At 40.4% G+C, this 21,723-nt stretch overlaps 1 protein-coding gene across 3 annotated transcripts in view; it reads right to left on the bottom strand.

The window, feature by feature from the left end:
- NCKAP5 (NCK associated protein 5) overlaps positions 1–21,723 on the bottom strand; it is a 567,200-nt gene that overhangs the window by 129,108 nt on the left and 416,369 nt on the right. Inside the window, exon 1 of one of the 3 annotated variants that reach the window (XM_067549545.1) lies at positions 13,474–13,607. The exons of the other annotated variants lie outside the window; for them this stretch is intronic. Coding sequence (XP_067405646.1) covers positions 13,474–13,506 — 33 coding nt within the window. The 5' untranslated portion in view covers positions 13,507–13,607. Of the gene's footprint in view, positions 1–13,473; positions 13,608–21,723 lie in introns of those variants that run through there. 3 annotated transcript variants of the gene reach the window in all.

The following is a 21,723-nucleotide window of genomic DNA, read 5'->3' as shown; positions in this document are numbered from 1 at the left end:
CTGGAAACCATGAAGAGGGTATTAAAGAGTGTAGAAGAATATAGGTTATGAGCCAATTGCATAAAATGCAAACTTTTCAAGGACTCAGTAGTTTATTGTGTGCACATTATTGATGCACAAAGCCTACATAAATCTCAGGAGAAGATTAAAGCAGTGCTGGAAGGTCTACTACCAAAGGATGTGTCACAACTTAGATCATTTCTAGGATTTAATAACTACTACAGCCAATTTGCACCACACCTTGCAACTGTATAGCATCTGCTGAACTGTTTGCTGCAGACAGGTCAAAAATGGGTATGGTGATAAGAGTATCAAAAAGTTTTCCTGAAAGCAAAACAATTTGTCATATCAGACAATGTGCTGATGCACTTTAACCATCCTTGCCTGTCAAGTTAGCAAGTGATGGTTCTTTACATGGAATTGAGGTGGGCAATTGCACACCCTGGCAGATGGCAGTGAGAGATCCACAGCATTTGCCTCCAGATCTCTCACAGTGCCAGAAAGTAACTATGCACAAATAGACAAGGAGGCTTTAAGTCTGGTATGGTGTAAGAAGAAATTCAACCTTGTGGGAGGAAATTCACTCTTGTCACACCTCACCAAGCTCTGGTATCAATCTTTCATCCGAGGAAGGGAGTTCCTGTGACAACAGCAGCATATATGCAATACTTGGCCCTCTTCTTAGCGGGTTACGTCTATAGCATCAAATTCAAAAGAACAGATGCTCATGCAAACCCAGACGGGCTCCCCCATCTGCCCGTGCTAGTTGATGGGCAACCTGTAATAGAGACAGAATCTATCAAAGTTGTAAACTTGTTACAGCAGTGACTTGTAGTTTGTTCGAGCAAGAAACTAAGAGTGATCCCATACTAACTTGGGTTTATGAAGCCACTCTGAAGGGCTGGAAATATACTAACAGCCCTAATCTGGCACCCTTTTATGCCACCAAAATTGATCTTATGATACATCCAGGAATTCATGTTATTATACCTAGCAAATTGCACATAAGAGTCTTAGAAAAGCTCCATGTAGGTTATCTAGGGATGGTAAAAATGAAGGGACTTGCCAGAAATTTTGTGTTGTAGCCAGGCATTGACCAACAAATAGAGCCCCTTGCTAAGGAATGTTTAGGATGTCTAAACCAGCACCATTACACCCTTAAGAATGGCCCCTCAGCTCCCTATGACTGCATATTGATTTTGCAGGACCATTTTTGGGAATGATGTATCTTATCAGCAAGTTAAAGTATGGGTTGGATGAATGGACTATATAATGGATAGAGAACTGGCTAGAGCATAGGGCTCAATGAGTAGTGTCAATGGCTCCATGTCTAGCTGGCAGCCGGTCACAAGTGGAGTGCTCCAGGGGTTGGTCCTGGGGCCGGTTTTGTTTAACATCTTTATTAGTGATCTGGAAGATGGGGTAGATTGCACCCTCAGCAAGTCTGCAGATGGTACTAAGATGGGGGGAGTGGTAGATACCCTGGAAGGTAGGGATAGGATACAGAAGGACCTAAACAAACTGGAGGATTGGGCCAAAAGAAATCTGATAAGGTTCAACAAGGACAAGTGCAGAGTCCTGCACTTAGGACGGAAGAATCCCATGCACAGCTACAGACTGGGGACTGATGAGCTAGGCAGCAGTTCTGCAGAAAAGGACCTGGGGGTTACAGTGGATAAAAAGCTGGATATGAGCCAGCAGTGTGCCCTGGTTGCCAAGAAGGCTAATGGCATATTGGGCTGCATTAATAGGAGCATTACAAGCAGATCGCGGGAAGTGATTATTCCCCTCTATTCGGCATTGGTGAGGCCACATTTGGAGTATTGTGTCCAGTTTTGGGGCCCCCACTACAAAAAGGATGTGGAGAAGTTGGAGAGAGTCCAGCGGAGGGCAACAAAAATGATTAGGGGGCTGGATCACAAGACGTATGAGGAGAGGCTGAGGGAACTAGGCTTGTTTAGCCTGCAGAAGAGAAGAATGAGGGGGGATTTGATAGCAGCCTTTAACTACCTGAAAGGGGGTTCCAGGGAGGATGGAGCTAGGCTGTTCTCAGTGGTGGCAGACGGAGCAACGGTCTCAAGTTGCAGAGGGGGAGGTCTAGGTTGGACATTAGGAAAAAGTTTTTCATTAGGAGGTGGTGAAGCACTGGAATGGGTTACCTAGGGAGGTGGAGGAATCTCCATCTTTAGAGGTTTTTAAGCTGAGGCTTGACAAAACCCTCACTGGGATTATTTAACTGAGGTTAGTCCTGCTTTGAGCAGGGGGTTGGACTAGATGGCCTCCTGAGGTCCCTTCCAACTCTATGATTCTATAATAGCATTGGTGGATGCCCATTCCAAATGTCCATAAGTTTTTCATTAAAACCACCTCAGCTGCACAGATGGTAGAAAAACTTCGACATTTGTTTGCAAGAACTGGACTGCAAGAACAAGCTGCGAGTGAGAACTCTGAAGAAAAGATTCAAGTTGTTCATGAAGAAAAATGGTATTAGACATGTCACTTCAGCACCATGCCACCGAGCCACACATGGCTTGGTTGAATGGCTTGTACAAACTCTCGTACAAGCTGTGTGATCCATGACAGATGAGAAGGGGTCATTACAGCAGAAGCTGGCATGCTTTTTAGTAGCGTATCAAAATGCATTACATACCATGATGAACTAAACTGAAATGCTGTTTATAGGCTGAAATCTCAGGTCATACTTGAACTTATTAAAGGAAGATCTATGCCTACAAGTCAGGAATAGTCAAATAAGTTGAGCTCTGGAGAGAGTGTACCTTGTTAGCTACAAATGGGTCAAACAGGGTGGGTACATGATTATCAGGGATCAGTACAAGGCTTCCAACAATTGTTAGCACACAAATGAATACTTTGTCCTGTACAGTACAAGTGACACCCAATATGTTTTGGCACTAGCACACTGATGCTCTGCAAGATTTGGGGGTAACTCTATGGTTGAGAAAAGCAGCAAAATTTGGGAAGCCATCAATTGTTCCAACACTGATGACCCAGTTTGAAGCAACAACCAATAACGTTAGATAGGAAATCAGCTTCATTGAAAAATCAGCATCATCTGAGGGAATATCTGATTCAGACATCGCTGTGAATACACCATTTCCTCAGAGAAATGTTCAAAATCTTGGCAGATGCTATCCACAAAGAAAATACAAATCACCTAAAAGTCTTGACTTGTAACTGAACCTTTTGTTGTTCCCCCACAAGTACTTCTGAAGGTCTTGTGCTCATTTAATTTCAGGGGAAGGATGGATGTGAGTATATTTGAGTTAGTTAGTTCTTTAAATAGTTGCTTATGTTGATTCTGTTGTTATATGGTAGTTCCTATATTTCTTTCTTCTTTTTCTTCTTTTGTTTTACAAGAAAGAGTCAGCCGTCATTGCTCAAATCTTGTGTACATGTCTATGTTTCTAATCAGGGATTTGTACTATATTTGCCATACACAACAGCACATATTACAAGTTTGCTCCTACTGGCACATACGTTTGGAGTTAGACTGTAGAATAAAGTTAAGTGAAGTTTATGTATAGAAAGTTGTCTCTCTACAGATCAAAAAAAAGTTGATGTATTTCTGTGAATATTGTTCTAAAATTGTAGGTTTAGGTAAACTAGGTTGTGCAATATTTACTCAGGTTGGTGATCATTTACTCACAGATGTAGTCCATCAATAGACTAATTTTTTGAGTCAATGCTCACCAACATGAATAGTAAGCTTGAAAAAAAAAATGATATAGACATTCCCATGTCCAGATGCCTAAAACATCTGCTAACAATATATGGTCAAACAGCAAAGATACAACTACAAAATTTAAAAACTGACTCCTACTTTTCTTTCAGTCTGTCTTATTTTGACTGCTGTGCGGTAGTAATAAAATGAAAGCTGAAGCTAAGTCTGCTGGTGTTTTATTGCCTAATATCTGACTTCAGCAAGCTATTCCTTGATGAATACACCACCAAAATTAGGAAATCTGAGTGTGACAGCATTAATAAGAAATAGCACATTTTTTCCTCATTGCCTGCCACAGTGGAAATACCCGTATAATACAAACTTTTTCACACCAGTGGCTTTGAATGTGTACAGAAAGGATGTAATCCAACCTATGCTAACTTGGCTTATGTACTTCTTGATTGCTGAGCAAATCACGCCCATTTATTTGGCATTTTTGTAACGAAGACCAAGCAAGGAAGGGAACACTTCACTGACTTCATATAAGACACTGGTGCCAATACCTGTAAAGTTGAAAGACTTATACCTTATACAGTATGTCACCCCATATTGCAATAGAACACTTACTGTAAACCACAATCACCTCCAAAGTACTAATATATATAAACTTGGAAATGGAATTTGTAGTCTTAAATAAAAACAACCTGTCTTTAAAAGAGGGGAATCAATGTGCTTTTTCTCTTTTGAAGAACAGAATGGTAGACAATTTTGTGGAAGTCTTCCACCATTCTTGTCACCCAGACTTTTTACCTCATGGTGTTCTCTGTTGAGAATCCTAATAATCCTTCTTTCCTCTACCCCCAAGAACGCAGATCACAGCCATCTTCTGACTGGGAAAGGCTTGTGGGATTCGCATGGAGTTAAAGAGCATCACTCCTTATAATTATTTGTAGTGCTGTTAAGCCAAATAGGTACTCCCTCTGAGAAATTCTGTATATTGCGCCTCTAATACATATTTTTGTGGGAAGGAGGAGGATGCTATACTCCAAGTTTGTATCTGTATCAAGCTAAGTTGCTATAGAGCAAGCTGATGACCCCTATAGAATGAAAGGTAAGTCACGTTTACTGACCCTCAGAGACAGTGTAGACCATAATAGAGAAACAGAAGTTCCAGACCTGACATAATATAGGAGGTAAGTCCATAAATCAAAAGGAAGAAAGCTGGAAGGTTACTGATGATGGCCCTTTCTTAAGTATCAATTGTCTGGTTTCTGCAGTTGTTCTGGTTTTAGATACAGCTGTACTTTTATTCTAATGGATCTGTGCAAATCTTTTTTATTCTGTGTTTTCTTACATCCCATTACACACAGAGAACATAAAAAACAAAACAAAACTACCTGAAAGCCAAAGCAGTCTAAGCATGGTAAACAGTCCCAGGGACCATGGATATGTATGGTCTGTCACTAGTGTTTCAGCAGCTCAAACTGCAGGTAAGCATTTCTCTGCTGAGGTCTCAGTATCATTCAGTCAGCTGAAGACACGTGGCAACATAAAATTTGCCATAAGATGGGTTATTACATACTGCTTTGCGTGTTATTAAGGCACTAAAGGATCCCATTGATGACCAAGATAGAGGCTAGTGTGCTTCATATCTTCGAATTGGAACACAAGGTTTCTATTGTAAAAGAGACGCTCCAAACAGTTAGTTGAAAATATAAGGCTTTAAATCAGGATCTGGATAATGCTAATCAGCTTTCAGCTGCCTTAATTAGAGATAACTTTGTTCTAAATCATCAGACTGAATGCATGGAAAATCAATTGGAAAATGAAAATTTAAGATTACTTTGTATAAAATAGGGGTTATCTGGCATTGATACCAATGATTGCCAAATATTGCCAAGATACAGTCATTAGTCTAGATTTATTCATCTCTAAGTTTGAGCCACTTTTCAGGGTGGAAAAGGAAGATTTTAACCTCAGCAAAGCTACAAATATTTCCAGGCCAGGTCAGAGATGGGATAACAATATTTCCCCACCCGGCAAGGGTGTTTTAAAATATAATTAATAGTTCATGATCAGTACTCTGAGAGCCTCAGATGAAAATTGTTACACAGTATACCAATTAGAGAAACTCTTCAATGCTTTTATAAATACAATGGAAGAAAAAAAACCCACTGAATTTTCCTCCAAAGACCGATTTTCTTTCAAGAACCAATTATTGGAGAGTCAAGATATGAAACAAAGGGATATGGAGGGCAGGATAGCAGACATTTATTTGGCACTGAGGGGAAAGGAAATGAGGGTTTAAAGGTTGTATGTCAAGTTAGCAACTCAAAATTCTTTGAAGGTATCATTGATAAAGGTCAAGGGGAACAGAGTTATGACAGCGAACTTTAAAAACACTGACAAAATGCTAGAACATTGGTTACTCTGTGCATTTCCTTGTTATTCATACTAAACCAGTAGTCCCTTTAAAGAAAGGTTTATTGATTTACACAGACACTCATTTGTCATACCCTGTATAGAACATTAAAAGTTGACCAAGTAATGCACTTATCAATTTTTTTCATGTTTTTAATCTATGATTTCATACATTTTGTGCTCAGAGCTGTACAGATTCCAGCATTTACAGCTATCCTGCAAGGGCTGGTTTGAACCTAAGAAGTTTGTGGACTTTGTGGACTGAAGTAATGGTCCCTGGTTCCCTTATGTCCTTTGGGACTTTTTTTAAACTTTCGCTCTAGAAGGAGCCTGCCATGTGTGTCTTCTCCACACTTTGACCCTTGTAAACTGTTGGCCTTCCTCTTTTTCTTCCTTTCTTGATGAGACAGAGGCAACATATCTTTTGAAAGTAAGTAATTACATAAAAGTTTTACTGGAATAGTTATGTTGGTTAGGGGTATGATTTTTTTTCTTTACTGATAAAGGTATGCTAGTAAAAGCCCTAATGTAGATGTATAAAACTGTTAATACTGGTATAACTTTTGTTGGTTCCCTGGTTCCTTTTATATTGATATAACTGCTTCAGTAGTAGGAGTTATATTGGTTTAACTGTATCTCTAGAGTGTCATTCAACTGACACAAGACCATTCTTTCTCTTTGTGCAATCCCTAGCCTCATTCACCACACACCTTCCAATTTCTGCAACAAATGAGGCAGGGATCCTACAGCCTACAGCTTAATTTACTACACAATCTTGATTCATTCCATAAGCACCATTCATCCTGTGCCTTGAATGAGGCAGGAGTCCTGTAGAAACAATAGTATGTGTTCATGTAATTAAAGACCACTGTAATACATACACACAAGGAGATCAAAAATTGAAGTTGCAAAGACAATATTAACACAGGTATTTCCTTACTTTTGAGTGCTTGACTGTGAAAACTTAATGTTCTTTTACTGTCTCTCACCCTTCTCCCACAGCCTGTCTCTGCTCAGCTCTACACCTATTCATCCCCAACTGCCTGTCTCTGCCCCCCCATCAGCTCTCTACCACAGCCTGTCTCTGTCCATATCATGCCCCCCTGCCATTGGCTGACTTTGCCCCCTCTGGCTCTATCATTCCCATCTGCATTCAAGTTAGGCTATTTAGACTCATAGACTTAGACTTTAAGGTCAGAAGGGACCATTATGATCATTTAATCTGACCTGCACAATGCAGGCCACAGAACCTCACCCGCCTACTCCTGTAATAGACCCCTAACCTATGTCTGAGTTATTGAAGTCCTCAAATCATGATTTAAAGACTTCAAGGTACAGTGAATCCACCAGCAAGTGACCTATGCCCCATGCTGCAGAGGAAAGTGAAACCCAGCACTTCTGCCAATTTGCCCTGGGGGAAAATTCCTTCCCGACCCCATATATGATGATCATCTAAACCCTGAGCATGTGGACAAGACTCACCAGCCAGACACCTGGAAAGAATTATCTGTAGTAACTCAGAACCCACCCCATCTAACATCCCTTCACAGGTTATTGGACATATTGGGTGCCAGCAACAGTAACACTGAGATCACAGCGAAGACAGTCTCCTGGCTTTCAGTTCATTTGCTTGGTGCCACAATGGCCCTTGGGAAAGTTCTGTTCTGCCCTTACATGTGTGTGTGTGACAGTTTGTACCTGTATTCACCTCTTACACACTATTATAATAATCTTTGTACAAGTATACCTTGTGAGGTATCATTTAAAAACCCCTAACTCATTGGTCAATGTTTTCCTGATAAAATATGTGTGGCAACATTGCACGTAAAATTATACAATTCCATTTTATAGTGTCACTAAGACATATTCCAAGTCTGGGGAGCGGCCAAACAAGTTCCTCAGAGACAGAAGACAAGCTGACTCCTCAGCCAGATGCAAATAGGCCAGATGGGCCATCATCTGTGTAAGTGGCTATTCATTCACAGGAAAAGGGACATGGGCGAAAAATCTCCATCTTAAAAAAAACAGCTTGGGGTTCTTGTCCATATAGACTTTTTGTCTCCTGAATCTCTGTTGGAGATGCTTCTCGAAGAAGGGAAAGAACTATAAGGGGGGGGGGGGGGGGCAAATGCCCCAAATTAGTCCTCCCTTCCTCTCTACTTACATCATCCATGACACCTGAAGAACAAAAGAAGCAGCACTAGACTGGAGGAAGGATCCTGACTGAAAGAAATTCAACCAGAAGGACTGCTAAAACATGGTAAGAGAGCTTGCTTTGAATTCATTCTAGTTTGTTAAATTAGGCATTAGTCTCATTTTACTTTTATTTTTCTTGTACCCAATTCTGACTTTTATGTCTCATTACTTATATTCACTTAAAATCTCTCTCTCTTTATAGTTAATAAACTAGTTTTATTGTGTTATATAAACCAGTGTGTTTGGCTTGAAACGTCTGGGAAACTCCATTTGGGATAACAGGATTTGTGCATGCCATTTTCTATTAATAAAATGACGGACTTTATATCGTATTGTGTTGTCGAGGGGAGTACAAGAAGTACATTTCTGGGCAAAGTCTGGGACAGGGAGTTTGTTGGTGTCATTCTGTAGTGTAATTCAAGAGTGGCTGGCTACATCACTCATATAATAAAACTAAAATATAGTAATATAATACTATATGCTGGAGGCTGTGTGAGAGTAGACCAGGAATGGTAATTCTCACAATGAAGTAGTGTAAAGGCACCCCAGGTTAGAGAAGTGAGGGGACATAGCTGTTCATCAGGCCCAGTTGTGCCTTGGGTATGTCACACTGGGATACAGCAGGATCAGTCATAATATGTTGATGGCACAATTACAGTCCAATCACTTACAGGAGTGGTAAGAGAATGGAGCATTCTCAGTTCAGACAGAATCTTCAGAGAATTTATTTGCCAAACTGTAACAAGAGATTTCATTGAGTTTCAATATCTCATAGCTTGGCCAAATTTGTTTTTCCCCATATGGGAACATCAAAATGTACATCCCTCCTGCCAAATTTCAAATCCCTGCTCCAAAGCATTGAGGTACTAGAACTTCTCAACTAAACCATTTTAAGAATTTTTTATATGGGCAAACCAACATATTTTCTCTTAACTTTGTTATCAGAAACAGGTGACCTTTTTTAGCTGAAACTTTCAACAACAAAATCAGCCCGGGGCAAACATCCACCATGGATCATTTCAGCATGAACAGTTAAAATTTGGCAAAGTTTTAAATGACTAAAAATAGGATTTTATAATGGGAACAGTCGGGTAGCCTTAACTGCTACCAGCTCAGTCTATAATAAAGGATGCATAAGACCTTAGTGTGGGGCTTCTCTCTATTACCCTCACTTTTCTGAACTTCCACACTAATCGTCAGCATTACTAATTTTTAAATTTTACAAAAATACAAGGATTCAAAATAAAGTACTGTTAGAGTAAGCAACCAACAGTTTTCACATATATTTTTTCCACAGAGGTTGAGAGCTATTCCATGAGGCAAAATGGGGCTTTCCTCTCTTTCCTTGTCAGCAATAACAATACAACAGTGTTACACCTCTGTTTGTGATGTGTGCTAAAAGCCAGGAAATAAGACTGGCCTAATAAAATAAAGTTAACTGCTTACCACAGTATCGAGTTGCCGTATCTTAGTGCAGAGCGGACAAGTTGTGTGCAGCTCCATGTGATGTGATATGCACATTAATTAATGAGCTAATTTAAATATATGCAAATTATTTGCATGTGAACCTAAAATTTAGCTTTAAAAATGGTGTGGATTTAGTGCTGGGAAAAGACTGGAGAAAGGAAGTTCCCTATTTATCCACAAGCCAGCAAAAGAACAGGGAAAGTTGTTACCCTCACACACTGCCCTGCCAATATGCCTTCACTGATCTGTGGGGGACTGCCCCTATGGACCAACAGAAGTGCAACAGTTTTCATGATCCATGTAGTTTTAACCCTCACTGCGGAGTCTGAGTCTCTGATTGCTACCAAGAATAACAAATGATGTTTAACTTAAATGATGAAGTCAAGTTATCCCACTCATTCACCTGTTAGCAAAAAAGGAAAGAATCAGACAGAACTCAGACTTCAACTGGGCTTCTCAAAATGCCCCAGGAAAATTAGATACATTTTTTATTTTCTGGTTGAAGTCTGAGTTCTGCCTTTTTGTCGTTATTCATTACTTTTTGTGAACTGGTGAATGAGTGGGATAACTGGGCTTCTAATGTTCAAATCTACTTATGTCGGATAAACATTTGAACTTCACAAGACTGAGCTAAATAAACCCAAAATATCTGAGATTCACACATTACTAGTGTAATGTAATGTAGTGTAGATGAGGCTGCCTCTTAAATATAAAATAGAAATCCCATTTTCCATGGGCTTTGCAAAATATCTTCACTATGCTTTCTTATAATTTTTCAGGAGAAGCTATGGCCCAATATTTTTAAATGGCTTAAGAATCATAATATTCCTCTTTTCTTATTTCTGTTGACTATAAGATAGTTAAGAACGACAAGCCTTTTAAACCTTCAATATTTTCCCTCCTGAATAGAAATGTCTGGAGCTGACATTTTAAAAGAAGGTTAGGAACAGGCTTTAGCAAAACAGAATGTACTATAACCCAAGACTTATCTTACAGCAAATAAATACCTAGGCTATACACAGATATATCAATAATAGTCATTTTTAGCAAATTCTGGTGAATGGAAAATTTCAGCATCTCTGATCTACAGTTTATATATACCCACAGAATATAATGTACTTACAATATAACCACATATATGAACATATGTAGGCTACAATTATACGTCTCTATATTGTTCCAACAGGTTAGTGATCCCCGAGAGTCCATAATGAGTCGATTAATGACTAAATGAATTGTATTATAAAACAACAGGAATAATATATATTTTTTAACTATTTCTAGACTAATACAATAGAATATGAAACAGACAATTACTATACAATATAAACTGAATTTGAACTGACAGTTAACTGCAAGACACAGAATGATTTTAAACAGACAGTTAACTGCCAGGTACAAACTAATTTTAAAAAGACAACAAACAGTTAACTGCAAGTTACAGACTGATACGGAGGAAGGAATGTAAAGCTGCAACACAGACTGACAGTTAACTCCTTACCATCCAGGCGAGAAGGACACACAGCATAAAAAACGTAAAAACTCGAACTCGGCCGGCTAACAGACCATTCGCGCTCGGGGGGGGGGGGGGGGGAACGACACACGGGAGCGGGAGAGTCCAGACCAGGTGATCAGGCTGGTAGTTCGGGAAGGCTCTCAGCAGGGGCTTGGGTAAGACCCCTTTTTATGGGCTTCGTGCCAGCACCAGATTGGTCGGGGGATACGTGCAATAGGTTTCGTTTCCTAGTTGATGTTAAGTTTCGTTTCCCATATATGACGTGGGAGCCAAAGGCACAGCCAATCGCATAGGCATACCCTAATAAGGTCAGGTCATCGGTTGACTGTTAGCACCGAATAGGTGGGGGGGGGGCGAGGGGTGGTCATGGCAGAATTGGTGCAGCAACATATATGACAATGGTTAAGGATGCCACTATTTCATAATCGTTTTGGCAAGGTCAAACAGTATACTTTTGGTGAAGAGGAGAACAGTGACAATAAATTGAACGTAAAGAAGGACAAACAGACAGAGCTGTAAATAGTATGTGTTGTCTGGAGAGCACAGATCTATCAAAAACTCCAAGCTCTAGGTTGCCTAAGGAGAGGGGTCTAGTGCTAAGTGAAGGGAAGTGACCTGAGAGAATGCTTTCCCACTGACTGAGTTGCCACCACCACATGGTATTACAGTATATGCTTCTTGTTCTATTCAGGACATGACACTACAGGCAGTGATGCCAAAACACAAATGCAGGACAGAAGTCTGAATGTGCTTGCTAGGGACTTGTGTGCATTTTACCCAAAAAAGAAATTGTAATTATTGGTGTATCCTTTGTTTCTCTGCGGTCTTTCATCTCGTCCAATTCCGTATGTGAGCTGATACCATTGTGACACACTCTCCAATTGGTGTCCAATAAAGCATCTAATCTTAGTGTATTAATTTTGCTTCTCCTACCTAGTATTAAGAAATATTTGCTTCCTTCTCAAAGAAATAAAAATTAATCAGCTCAGCAGTACTGAAATTTTATTTGTTATGAACTAATGAAAGGCCATAAACAGGCAAGGCAACTCTAACGCCAATCTGACACAGCTTTAAGACCATTTTCTCTCTCACACACACACACACGCGCGCACACTTGCATATTATATTAAATATACATAAACACACTCACATATAAACACACAGAGGATTCACTTCGCTCACCACTGAAATGGATTTTTTTGTCATTTTGGTCTACAGGCTTGTTTATTTATTTGCCTAGTTGCATTTGCTATAATTCTCTCTCTGTTTCAAGCAATAAAATCTTCAGAGAAAATTCCTGAGACCAATTTTTCTGGAATTCAATGAAGTCGTTCACTATGACTGTTTGCAGCATTGTGCCAGTATGTACAGTGATAACTACAGCGGGTTGGAAAATTTTCTATGGAATACTTTTCTGTCGGAAAATGCAGTTTTATCAAAATCAAAACATTAATGGGATTATGTCAATTTAGACGAAATTTTTGATGGAAAAATTTCAAAATGATTCTAATCAAAATGGAGTATTTCATTTTGGCTTTCACGTTTCATTTCATTCTGACTTTCTTGTTTCAATTTGACTTAATATTTTAAATTTGTATTTTCTTATATTATATATATATTTAATATTTATATGCACATTGAATATATTTGAATGTTTGATCATTATCAGAATAAAACATTTTGATATTATCTAAACAAAATTATTTGATAAGGTTATTTTGATGTTTCAGAAACTAAGTATTTTGGAAATTTTTGGTCCATGGTAAATTTCGACTTTTTCATCCCAATCAGGATTAAAGGAAATTTTGAAATATCTCAATTTTGTTGGGATGGAAATTCCATTTTCTAATGGGCTGTAAAGAACGGTTATTTAACTTGTAACTGTTGTTCTTCAAGATGTGTTGCTCATGTACATTCTGAATTAGGTGTGTGTGCGCCACATGCACTGGTGCTGGAAATTTTTCCGTAGGGTCAGCTCTAGCAACCTCTGCAGCGGCGCATGTATGTGCCCGTATATAGGAAGTCCCCCCCCCCCCAGTTCCTTCTTGCCAGAACTCCGACTGAGGGGAAGGAGGATGGGTTGTGCAATGGACATGACCAACACATCTCGAAGAACACCTGTTGTGAGGTAAGTAACCCTTCATTCTTCTTTGAGTGCTTGCTCATGTCCGTTCTGAATTAGGTGACTTACCAGCAGTACCTCCAGAGGCGAGCAGGAGTTCATGGATGTGATGATTGTAACACCTCTCTGCCAGACTCAGTGTCATCCCGAGCTTGTTGCATGATGGCATAGTGGGACACAAAGGTATGTACTGAAGATCATGTAGCGGCCCTGCAGATGTCCTGTATTGGTATGTGCGCCAGGAAGACCGCTGAAGACGCCTGAGAACCTTGTGGTGTGGGCTGACAGGGATGCTGGAGGAAAATAATAGGGAGTCTAGATCTCTGGTAGTGGTTGGTAGGTCGACCTCGGGCGCACCTTCAAAAGTTTTGTTTTCCCCCTGACTGAGGGGCAGAGACTGTTGAGTTGCCCTGGCAACATTTTTAGCCTCTATTCTTTTTCTTGTAGGGCTCTGCCCAATGCTGCCCTCTGAACCGCTGAGGCTGATAAGGTCTAAAGTGCCTTCTGGCAGAGGATGGGGTATATACTCCCAGGGAGTGCAGTGTAGTCCTCGAATCCTTCAGCCCATGCAGCCTAGAGTTTATTTGGTCACCAAAGAGGGCTGTGCCATCAAAGGGGAGGTCCTGAATAAATTGTTGGACCTCTGCCGAGAGAACAGACGACTGGAGCCAAGATGCTCTCCTCATTGATACCACGGAAGCCGTAGACCTGGCCGCATCTGATGCCACTTGTAGGGAGGCCCCAGCCACCATTCTTCCTTCCTCCAGAATCACCTCAAACTCTTGTCTGGAGGCCTGCAGCAGGGAATCAGCAAACTTTTCCAGTGACTGCCAGATGTTAAAATGGTATCTCCCCAACAGTGCTTGCTGGTTGGATACCCTCAACTGCAAACTCACAGTCGAATAAAATTTGCATCCAAATAAATCTAGCTTCTTGGCCTCTTTATTTTTCGGTGTGGAGCTTATCTGGCCCTGCCTGTTGCGTTCATTGGCAGCTGCAACCACGAAAGATCCTGAAGAGGGGTGGTTGTAGAAATACTCGAACCTCTTGGTCGGCACATACTATTTCTTTTCTGCCCATTTTGATGTGGGGGCAGGATGGCAGGGGTCTTCCACAGTGCCTTAGCAATTTCACTCCCCCCTCGTATATTGAAAGAGCTACCCTAGATGGGTCTGCCATTGCCAGGATGCCAAAGAGTTCATCTACTGGTTCCTTAAGCTCCTCCACCTTGAGGCCCAAGTTGGTCACCATGTCCTTTAGCAGCTCTTGGTGGGTTCTAAAGTTGTCTAATGGGGCAGCGGTGGTGGGGCCTGCTACTGCTTCATCGAGCAAAGAGGAGGCTGGCAATTGTGGGGGGGGGGGTCCGGGTCCCCTTCTCTAGTTAGGGTAGCTCTCATCAGGCTGTCTGAGGGAGTTCCTTCCTAGTCGGACTCCACATCCAGGTTTGGTGCCACACCCAGAGCTAGCGAGGATATCAGTTCCAAGGCTCCCCCAAGCGAGTGAGCCTGTGGGACCGTGGTCTGTGGGAACCCCTCTGGATTCCAAACCTGCCATGAACTGGGCCACTGTCTCTGAGGGCATACACCCATTGGTGGCAACGTAGGGAACCAGCTATCTGGCCCAAAGGCTGTTCTCTCGGAAGGGCTATGTCCTCTTTCACTGAGTCCAAGGAGGTATTCCCAGGTGAACAAGGGAGTGCCAATGCCGAATGTTCCTTCACCCTGCCTCTTGCATGGCAGTGTTTAGGTGCCAAGTGACTGTGTTTTGTGACATTTTCTGCTTAAGCCCTGGAGTGGCAGGGCCGGAGCTGTCAGCCAGTGGGCACCCGCAACACCCAGTTGCTGGCCCTGGACTCCCAGCCACGGTGGGCAGCACAGGCCCCAGAACTCTGAACCACCGGCCCCAGAGTTCCAAGTTGCTGTGGGTGGTGGGGGTACCTGGAGCTAAAACCTATTTCGGAATAGAACATTTCAGTATAATTTAGAAATGTAAATCATCATTAAAAATTAATGGAAGAACATTTTTGTTTTTCTTTTAATTATCAGAAAATTATTTGATAAACTTCAAAGCAGTGACTTTTTATGTAATCCACCACGTGGTTTTTTTATACAATAAAATGTCTTCAAAATAATAATCAGCTGTTGCTATGGCACTCATCCGACAATTGGCTCCACACAGGTTGTGCCCTGTGCCCATGTGGAATTCCATTTAATTTACTGGGTCAGTAAATGCTGAAACTAAATGAAGGATTGGTGCCTAAATTCGACATGCCCAGTTTAAAGAAAAACTGCCGAGGTGAAAAACAGAATAAAATCCCTGTGAAGAGGCACATCTTTACACTGAGAGAGAGGAGACTAATGAGCTCCTCTGAACTTGTTCAGCAGCAATGAGGTGCACCTCCAAGACTTGTTCTGCCTAATAATATTCTGTATAATATTATACTTTAATTGTATCACAAAATTATATATTCTTTTTTCATGAAAGTTAAAATCTATTTACCTTCCTTTCCCTACAATGTATACATTTTGTTTTATTCCACACTTCTAAATTATTGACTTTCATCACAATTTAAGCTAATAATGTCAACTGTTTCACAATTCCTAAAAGAAACTTATAACATGTGTTTCTCTATATTTAACCACACAGATGTATTGGTTTATTTCTGTAAGGCAGTGTTAGTTGCAATTTCATTTTATTACATTCCACAGAAGTGCATACATAAGTCAACTGCCCACAGGAATTTCAAAATGACCTTCTTCTCAAGGATTTCATTTGCTTCCCTTTCCCCTCCAGGTGAGGAGTTAAAAATAAATAAATAAATAAAAAATCCACCACAATTCACAACCAAGCACAGCAGGTATTTGGTTCATTGTGCTATGGATATGACACAATGCCACATAATGCGATGCAATTTTTTCATAGCCAATAGCTAACTTCTCATAACTGAACCAGCAAAGTATTGTTCACTTGCTGCCAAATGAAATAAAACTCCAGTAGCAAACATCTTTCTTTCCCTGAAAGTTTTGAATTTCATCTATTTTTCTTCTTATAGGCACAATACACAGTCAATAACATCATGTAAGTCATTCCGTTTACATCATGATACACAACAGGTTAAATTAAAAATGCAGTTGCTTTTTCAGTGCAATTTTACTTCACCCATAACAAAACAAAAGCGTATGGAATTTAGTATCTTTTCCCAGGTTGTGCTACCTTCAGAAAGTGATGGTGGCCTTAGAAATGGTCTAACATGGCAGCACACCACTCCTATTCTAAACTACCCCTACAGGATACCTGATGCAGCTGCAACCAGTAGCCTCAGGGTCTTACTTACCAGAGGCTTGTTCCTATAGAGTCATCATCTATGCCAAAGAAACATATCATAAACCCAAACTGAAAGATAGGACAACTGTGATAGAAAGTCCTGTTTAAAACACAGAATGGCATTCTCCCATATAGCTCAGAGCAGCGGTTCTCAAACTTTATTGCACCCAAGACCCCCTTCTGACAAGAAAATGTGCTACACATCCTTAGTGCCCTGTGTTACTCAGATTAGTTAGTATTTTTAAAAAATGGATTACACGGCCATATCTACAAAAAGAAACCGCTAAATATTTTAATTCACAAAACAATTACATCCAAAAATCAGCCAATACAAAAAAAAATTCTTCAGAACTGCTACTGTCCAACTGAGCATACCATAAGGAAAGTTTCTTGATCCAACTTTTGATTTGGTCAGTGGGAGAAAAGACAAAAGTGTCTTGCCCGTGAAGTGAGGTATGTAACACATTTAGGCGTTCAAAAATGTCAAAAAGGTTTGCCAGGTAAGTAAGCCAAGCCACTTGGTATCTGCAAGCTTTTTGGCCAGCAGGGAATATTTGTCTGAAAGAAAGATTCTCACTTCCTCTCTGAGCTCAAACAAATGATTGAGAACCTTTTCCCCAAGACAGCCACTTTGTGTGGCAAAGTAACTGAGGGTGCTCAGCTCCAATCTCATCACACAAAACTCCAACCAGGCATACACTTGTTGAGCTACTCTAAATGAAGTTGTCTATGTGAACAGCTTCATTGAGAACTTGTTTTAGAACGGATGGCACTATTTTTGCAACTATGGCTTGCATGTGTATAATACAGAGAGTCCAAACTGCTTGCAGTGCAACGGCTAGTACTTGGGTGACTAGCCCACTGTTTTTTCCAGTTATTGCATGAGCACCGTTACTGCAAATTCCTACACAGTACTGCCATTCCAAGCCAGAATTAGAGACAAAAGAATCCAAAAGTGCGAAGAGTGGTTCCCCTGTAGCACATTGTGATAATGGCTGGCAGAACGGAAATTCCTCTTGGGAGTTTTTCATCGTTCTCAAAATTTTACATATGTCAGCATCTGAGAAACACCCAACACATCCATCGTTTCATCAAGTTGAATGTTAAAAAAAGGACTTTATTTGCTCTTGGTGATCATTTGTTCAGCCACATCATTTGCCATGCTGTGAACGCACCTGGCAGTCATGTTGTTAGACAGGGGAATCGAATCTAGTTGAGTCGCTACACCTTGTCCAAAAATAATCAAAACTATCTCCTTCGCACCATGGCAGAAAACAAGTTTCTCCAACAAAGTAAGGTCTCCCAGTTTTAGCTACAACAAAAGACACAACAAAAGATGCCTCGAGGGCTTTCTCATTGCCTGTAGCTGCCATTCTCAGTACTGTTTTCTGGCCCTGTAGCTCTCTCTGCTTTCGCTGAAAAAAATCGAGAGGTTTTTTTTGAAGAGAACTGTGCTACATCAGCAAGCGCTGCAACGTTTTAGATGGTTTTAAGTGTTCCTTTGCCAGAACTTCGCCATGCACCACACACTGTGGCCATGGGTACTCCTGAAAACCAGCCCATGCAAATCCATATTCCAAATATTTTGGATCATATTTGCTGCTGCTTGGATCCTCGTTGTCAGCCTTTCTTTTGCTGTAAGTGGCAACTGACTCCCCTTCATTACCCCGCTTCCTCCACTTTTCTTCAGAAAATGGTCCATTGCTAAAATTATTGCTACAGTAACTTTTCAAACTGGTTTCAGCACAACATGTGCTGAGCGGCTGCTAGGTAAACACACACTTGCCTGAGTACAGGAAGTGACTCACAGGGCCTATAGGGGCTGGAAAGCAGGGCAATTGCAGGGGCCTCCCACCATGGGGGGCCCCCACTAACCTAAATTTCTCGGGCTTGAAGCCCTTCCCAAGTGGGGCTCAGGCGTCAATCCCCTGCTGCCCAGAGGGCTTCCAACTGTGGCTTCAGCCCCCTGCCACCCGCATGTGGGTTTCTGCCTTGGCACCCCTTTGGGATCACAACCCACAGTTTGAGAACTGCTGGCTTACAGCCAAACCAGAGACCTTCTGTGAGAAATTATTAAAATGAGAATTTTCAGATGCTTTTACAGAGTAAATGTTGTGACTTTACATTTATATGGAAGAGAGAACATGTGCAGCAGCATCACAAAATGTGCATAAAAGGAAACCAGCTGTGTGAAGGGTAATTTTTTATTTTACATAATCATTTTTTGGAATAGGTCTGGTACCCTAATAAGTATCTTTATTTCTTTAGGGAGCCCTGTGTTGAAGGATATAATATAAATTTTAGATTGTACATATAATAGAAACAAGCCCAGTTCATGCTGAAATTGTTAGTTACACATGTCAGGGATGAAACTATGGAACAAAAAATGATACCACTTGACACTTTGTAACTAACCAACAGAGTGAGATTCCACATTGTAAAAATTAGCAACAAAACTTAGGCAAATAAGAATTGTTGAAGGATTTTATGAGTAATTTTAAAGAATGAGCACATTTACAAATGTTTCAAACTGTCTATGACTAATTCAAAAAGAGAATAAAGAAAATGCGCTATTTTGAATTATGTGCCTAGCTCTAATCCATATGTTCATTTAAATTGTGTGAGAGATCTCGGCGTTATTTCCATTGATTTAACAGAAGATGCATTTATGAAAAGGATAGCGGAGTATGGCCTGTTATCTGATTTATATAGCCACAAATAAAGGGCAAAATTCAGATTAGTGGTAAGTGCGTGCAACTCCAATGCAGTCAGTGGCATTACATCCACTTATACCAGGTCCGAATTGATCCCAGGGAAGCCAAATACACAAACATTACTATCGAACATGAGGAAATGTTGCCGTTATCTTAATCCCAGCTGCTGCTCAAGAGCAATATCAATGATTAATCGATTGGCCTGGGGGGAAATGTGGACAAGAGAACACGAATAAATCAATGTGTGAAATACCATGCAATGTAATATATACCTGGGATCGATCATATTACTGCTCACTCAGATAGACCTGGAACTGGGAAATAGCCCTGCTCACAAGAGGTCACCAGCAGGGCAAATTGGTTGCTTAACAAAAGAAATTTTCATCTCTTTATGCATACCATATTTCTCTGTGAAAAGCAGTTTCTCCTAATATTCACAATTCATGGGGGACCATGAACTAAGAATGGATTTGTTTGTTTATACCCTTCTAATTCAGACAATCTTGAATAGGTAACTTTGTGTTCCCTGAGGAGAGCAAAAGAGATAGGCAGGGATGCAGGGACAGAAAGAATCACTAAAATGAAAAGAAAAATAGTTTTGGTAAACAAAGGGGAAATGAGAGGAAGAGACAGTTTGTTTCATAAGCAATGAGTGATGCAGAAAGGAAACTAAGCTGTAGGAAAGATATGATTTAATGAGCATGCATGGAGGTTACGTTACACTGGCCTGTCTGTCTGGCAGGAATATGGCCCTGGGCAGAATTCTCAAGACCCCTATGTAACAGCAAAGTAGGTCCTTCCTGAAATCTGACCCTCTTTCTCCAGTTCCATTCATCACACTACAGGATCAGTGGGTATTTAAGTCAAGCTATTGAAATCAGGGAAGACTATCTCAAAACAGAAGTGTTATTTTAGCAAATTATTCAGCATTGTTTTAATGTTTTTCTGATACATTTATCGGTTTGTCTTCAAATATATGAGCAATTACTTTTTAAAAATGAAAACACCACGGTATCCCTAGAGTTTGGATTCCTTTTATGGAAATTTAGAGATGCCTAGCAAAATAATTACCATTGTGATGATGTAGGTTGGACTTAAGGAATAAAGGAAGAATTGTCATTGTCTATTTAAAAAAATGAAGAATATAACTTCCATTGTTCCTATAAGAGATAGTAGTGATTAAAATGTAGTGAAATAAAATCCATTGACAAAATCCTGCAGGAGAGTGCTAAGCAACAGGCAATGGACTTTTGCTGAAAGGAGAGGTTTACTGCGCATGTAAACAAAAGTCGAAACGGGTTTGGTGGTGAGGGAGAACATGCAGGCATGTCTGAACTCGAGAATAGAAAAATTCCATATGAATGAAAACAGCCTTGAAAGGACCTCCAGAGAAAATTTTTTTGTACTCCAACCATGTCAGTTTTTCAGGAACAACCTCTTCCAACTGATTTCCAGATTGCCACAAACTGTTAAGAGAAACGTTAACTGTGCATTTCAAATAGAAGTGCCACAAATGAGCAAGACTGTACTGCTTATAGAGGTATTAGGGTGACAAGAGGTGTTTTGGGAGTGGAATTTCAAGGATGAGTTCAGTGTCAGGCCAGGATGAAAGATTAGATGTGACTGGTGAAAAGACTGTGAGAATATAAAGTGCAGGCACAGTCCTCAGAAGTTTAACCTAGGTATGAAGAAGACACAACAGCTGCAAGGATATGAAGGTAGAGTAAGATAAAGTGGAGGATTCTAGAGGTCCAGAGGTGCTTTGAGAGAAACTGTGACGACTACTGTTAGTGAGCCCTTGTAAATGAGAAAGGCAGGCTTGATTGAGAGGACAGGGGGACTCATGTATTTGTCTAATTAACATGCATGCTGCTATTACATTTCGTGTATAATTCTGCTCTTTAATTTTTGTACACAACCTTCAACTGTCCAGACTGTTTTTCAGCTGACCCTAAATTGCTGTTGGAGCAACCTCATCAGAGAACTTTACATAACAAAATATCTCTAACTTGTAATATCTCTAATTGTTTTTCAGCAGATTGCAGCAAAGTGGAGTGAAAACTAAAAGCTCTTATCATTACTACCTCTGGAAAAGAATCTTGGCTCACATTAAAATTTCAGATTAAGTGAAATGAGTTTTTAAAGTCAGCAAAGACTATTTTGAAATATCTGAGGGTTTGACTGTTTGAGGATAACAAGGAGTTTTCATATTAATTAAATAGGGAGAGTTGTCATTCTCAATAAATGGGCATTTCCATCTCCTTTTCTGAAATGGTTTTCC

This window comes from Emydura macquarii, unplaced genomic scaffold (genome assembly GCF_026122565.2).
Source record: "Emydura macquarii macquarii isolate MOO-44397 ecotype Brisbane River unplaced genomic scaffold, CSIRO-AGI_Emac_v2 contig_1253, whole genome shotgun sequence".
NCBI classification, from domain to species: domain Eukaryota; kingdom Metazoa; phylum Chordata; order Testudines; family Chelidae; genus Emydura; species Emydura macquarii.
This window is presented reverse-complemented; position numbering and strand designations above follow the sequence as displayed.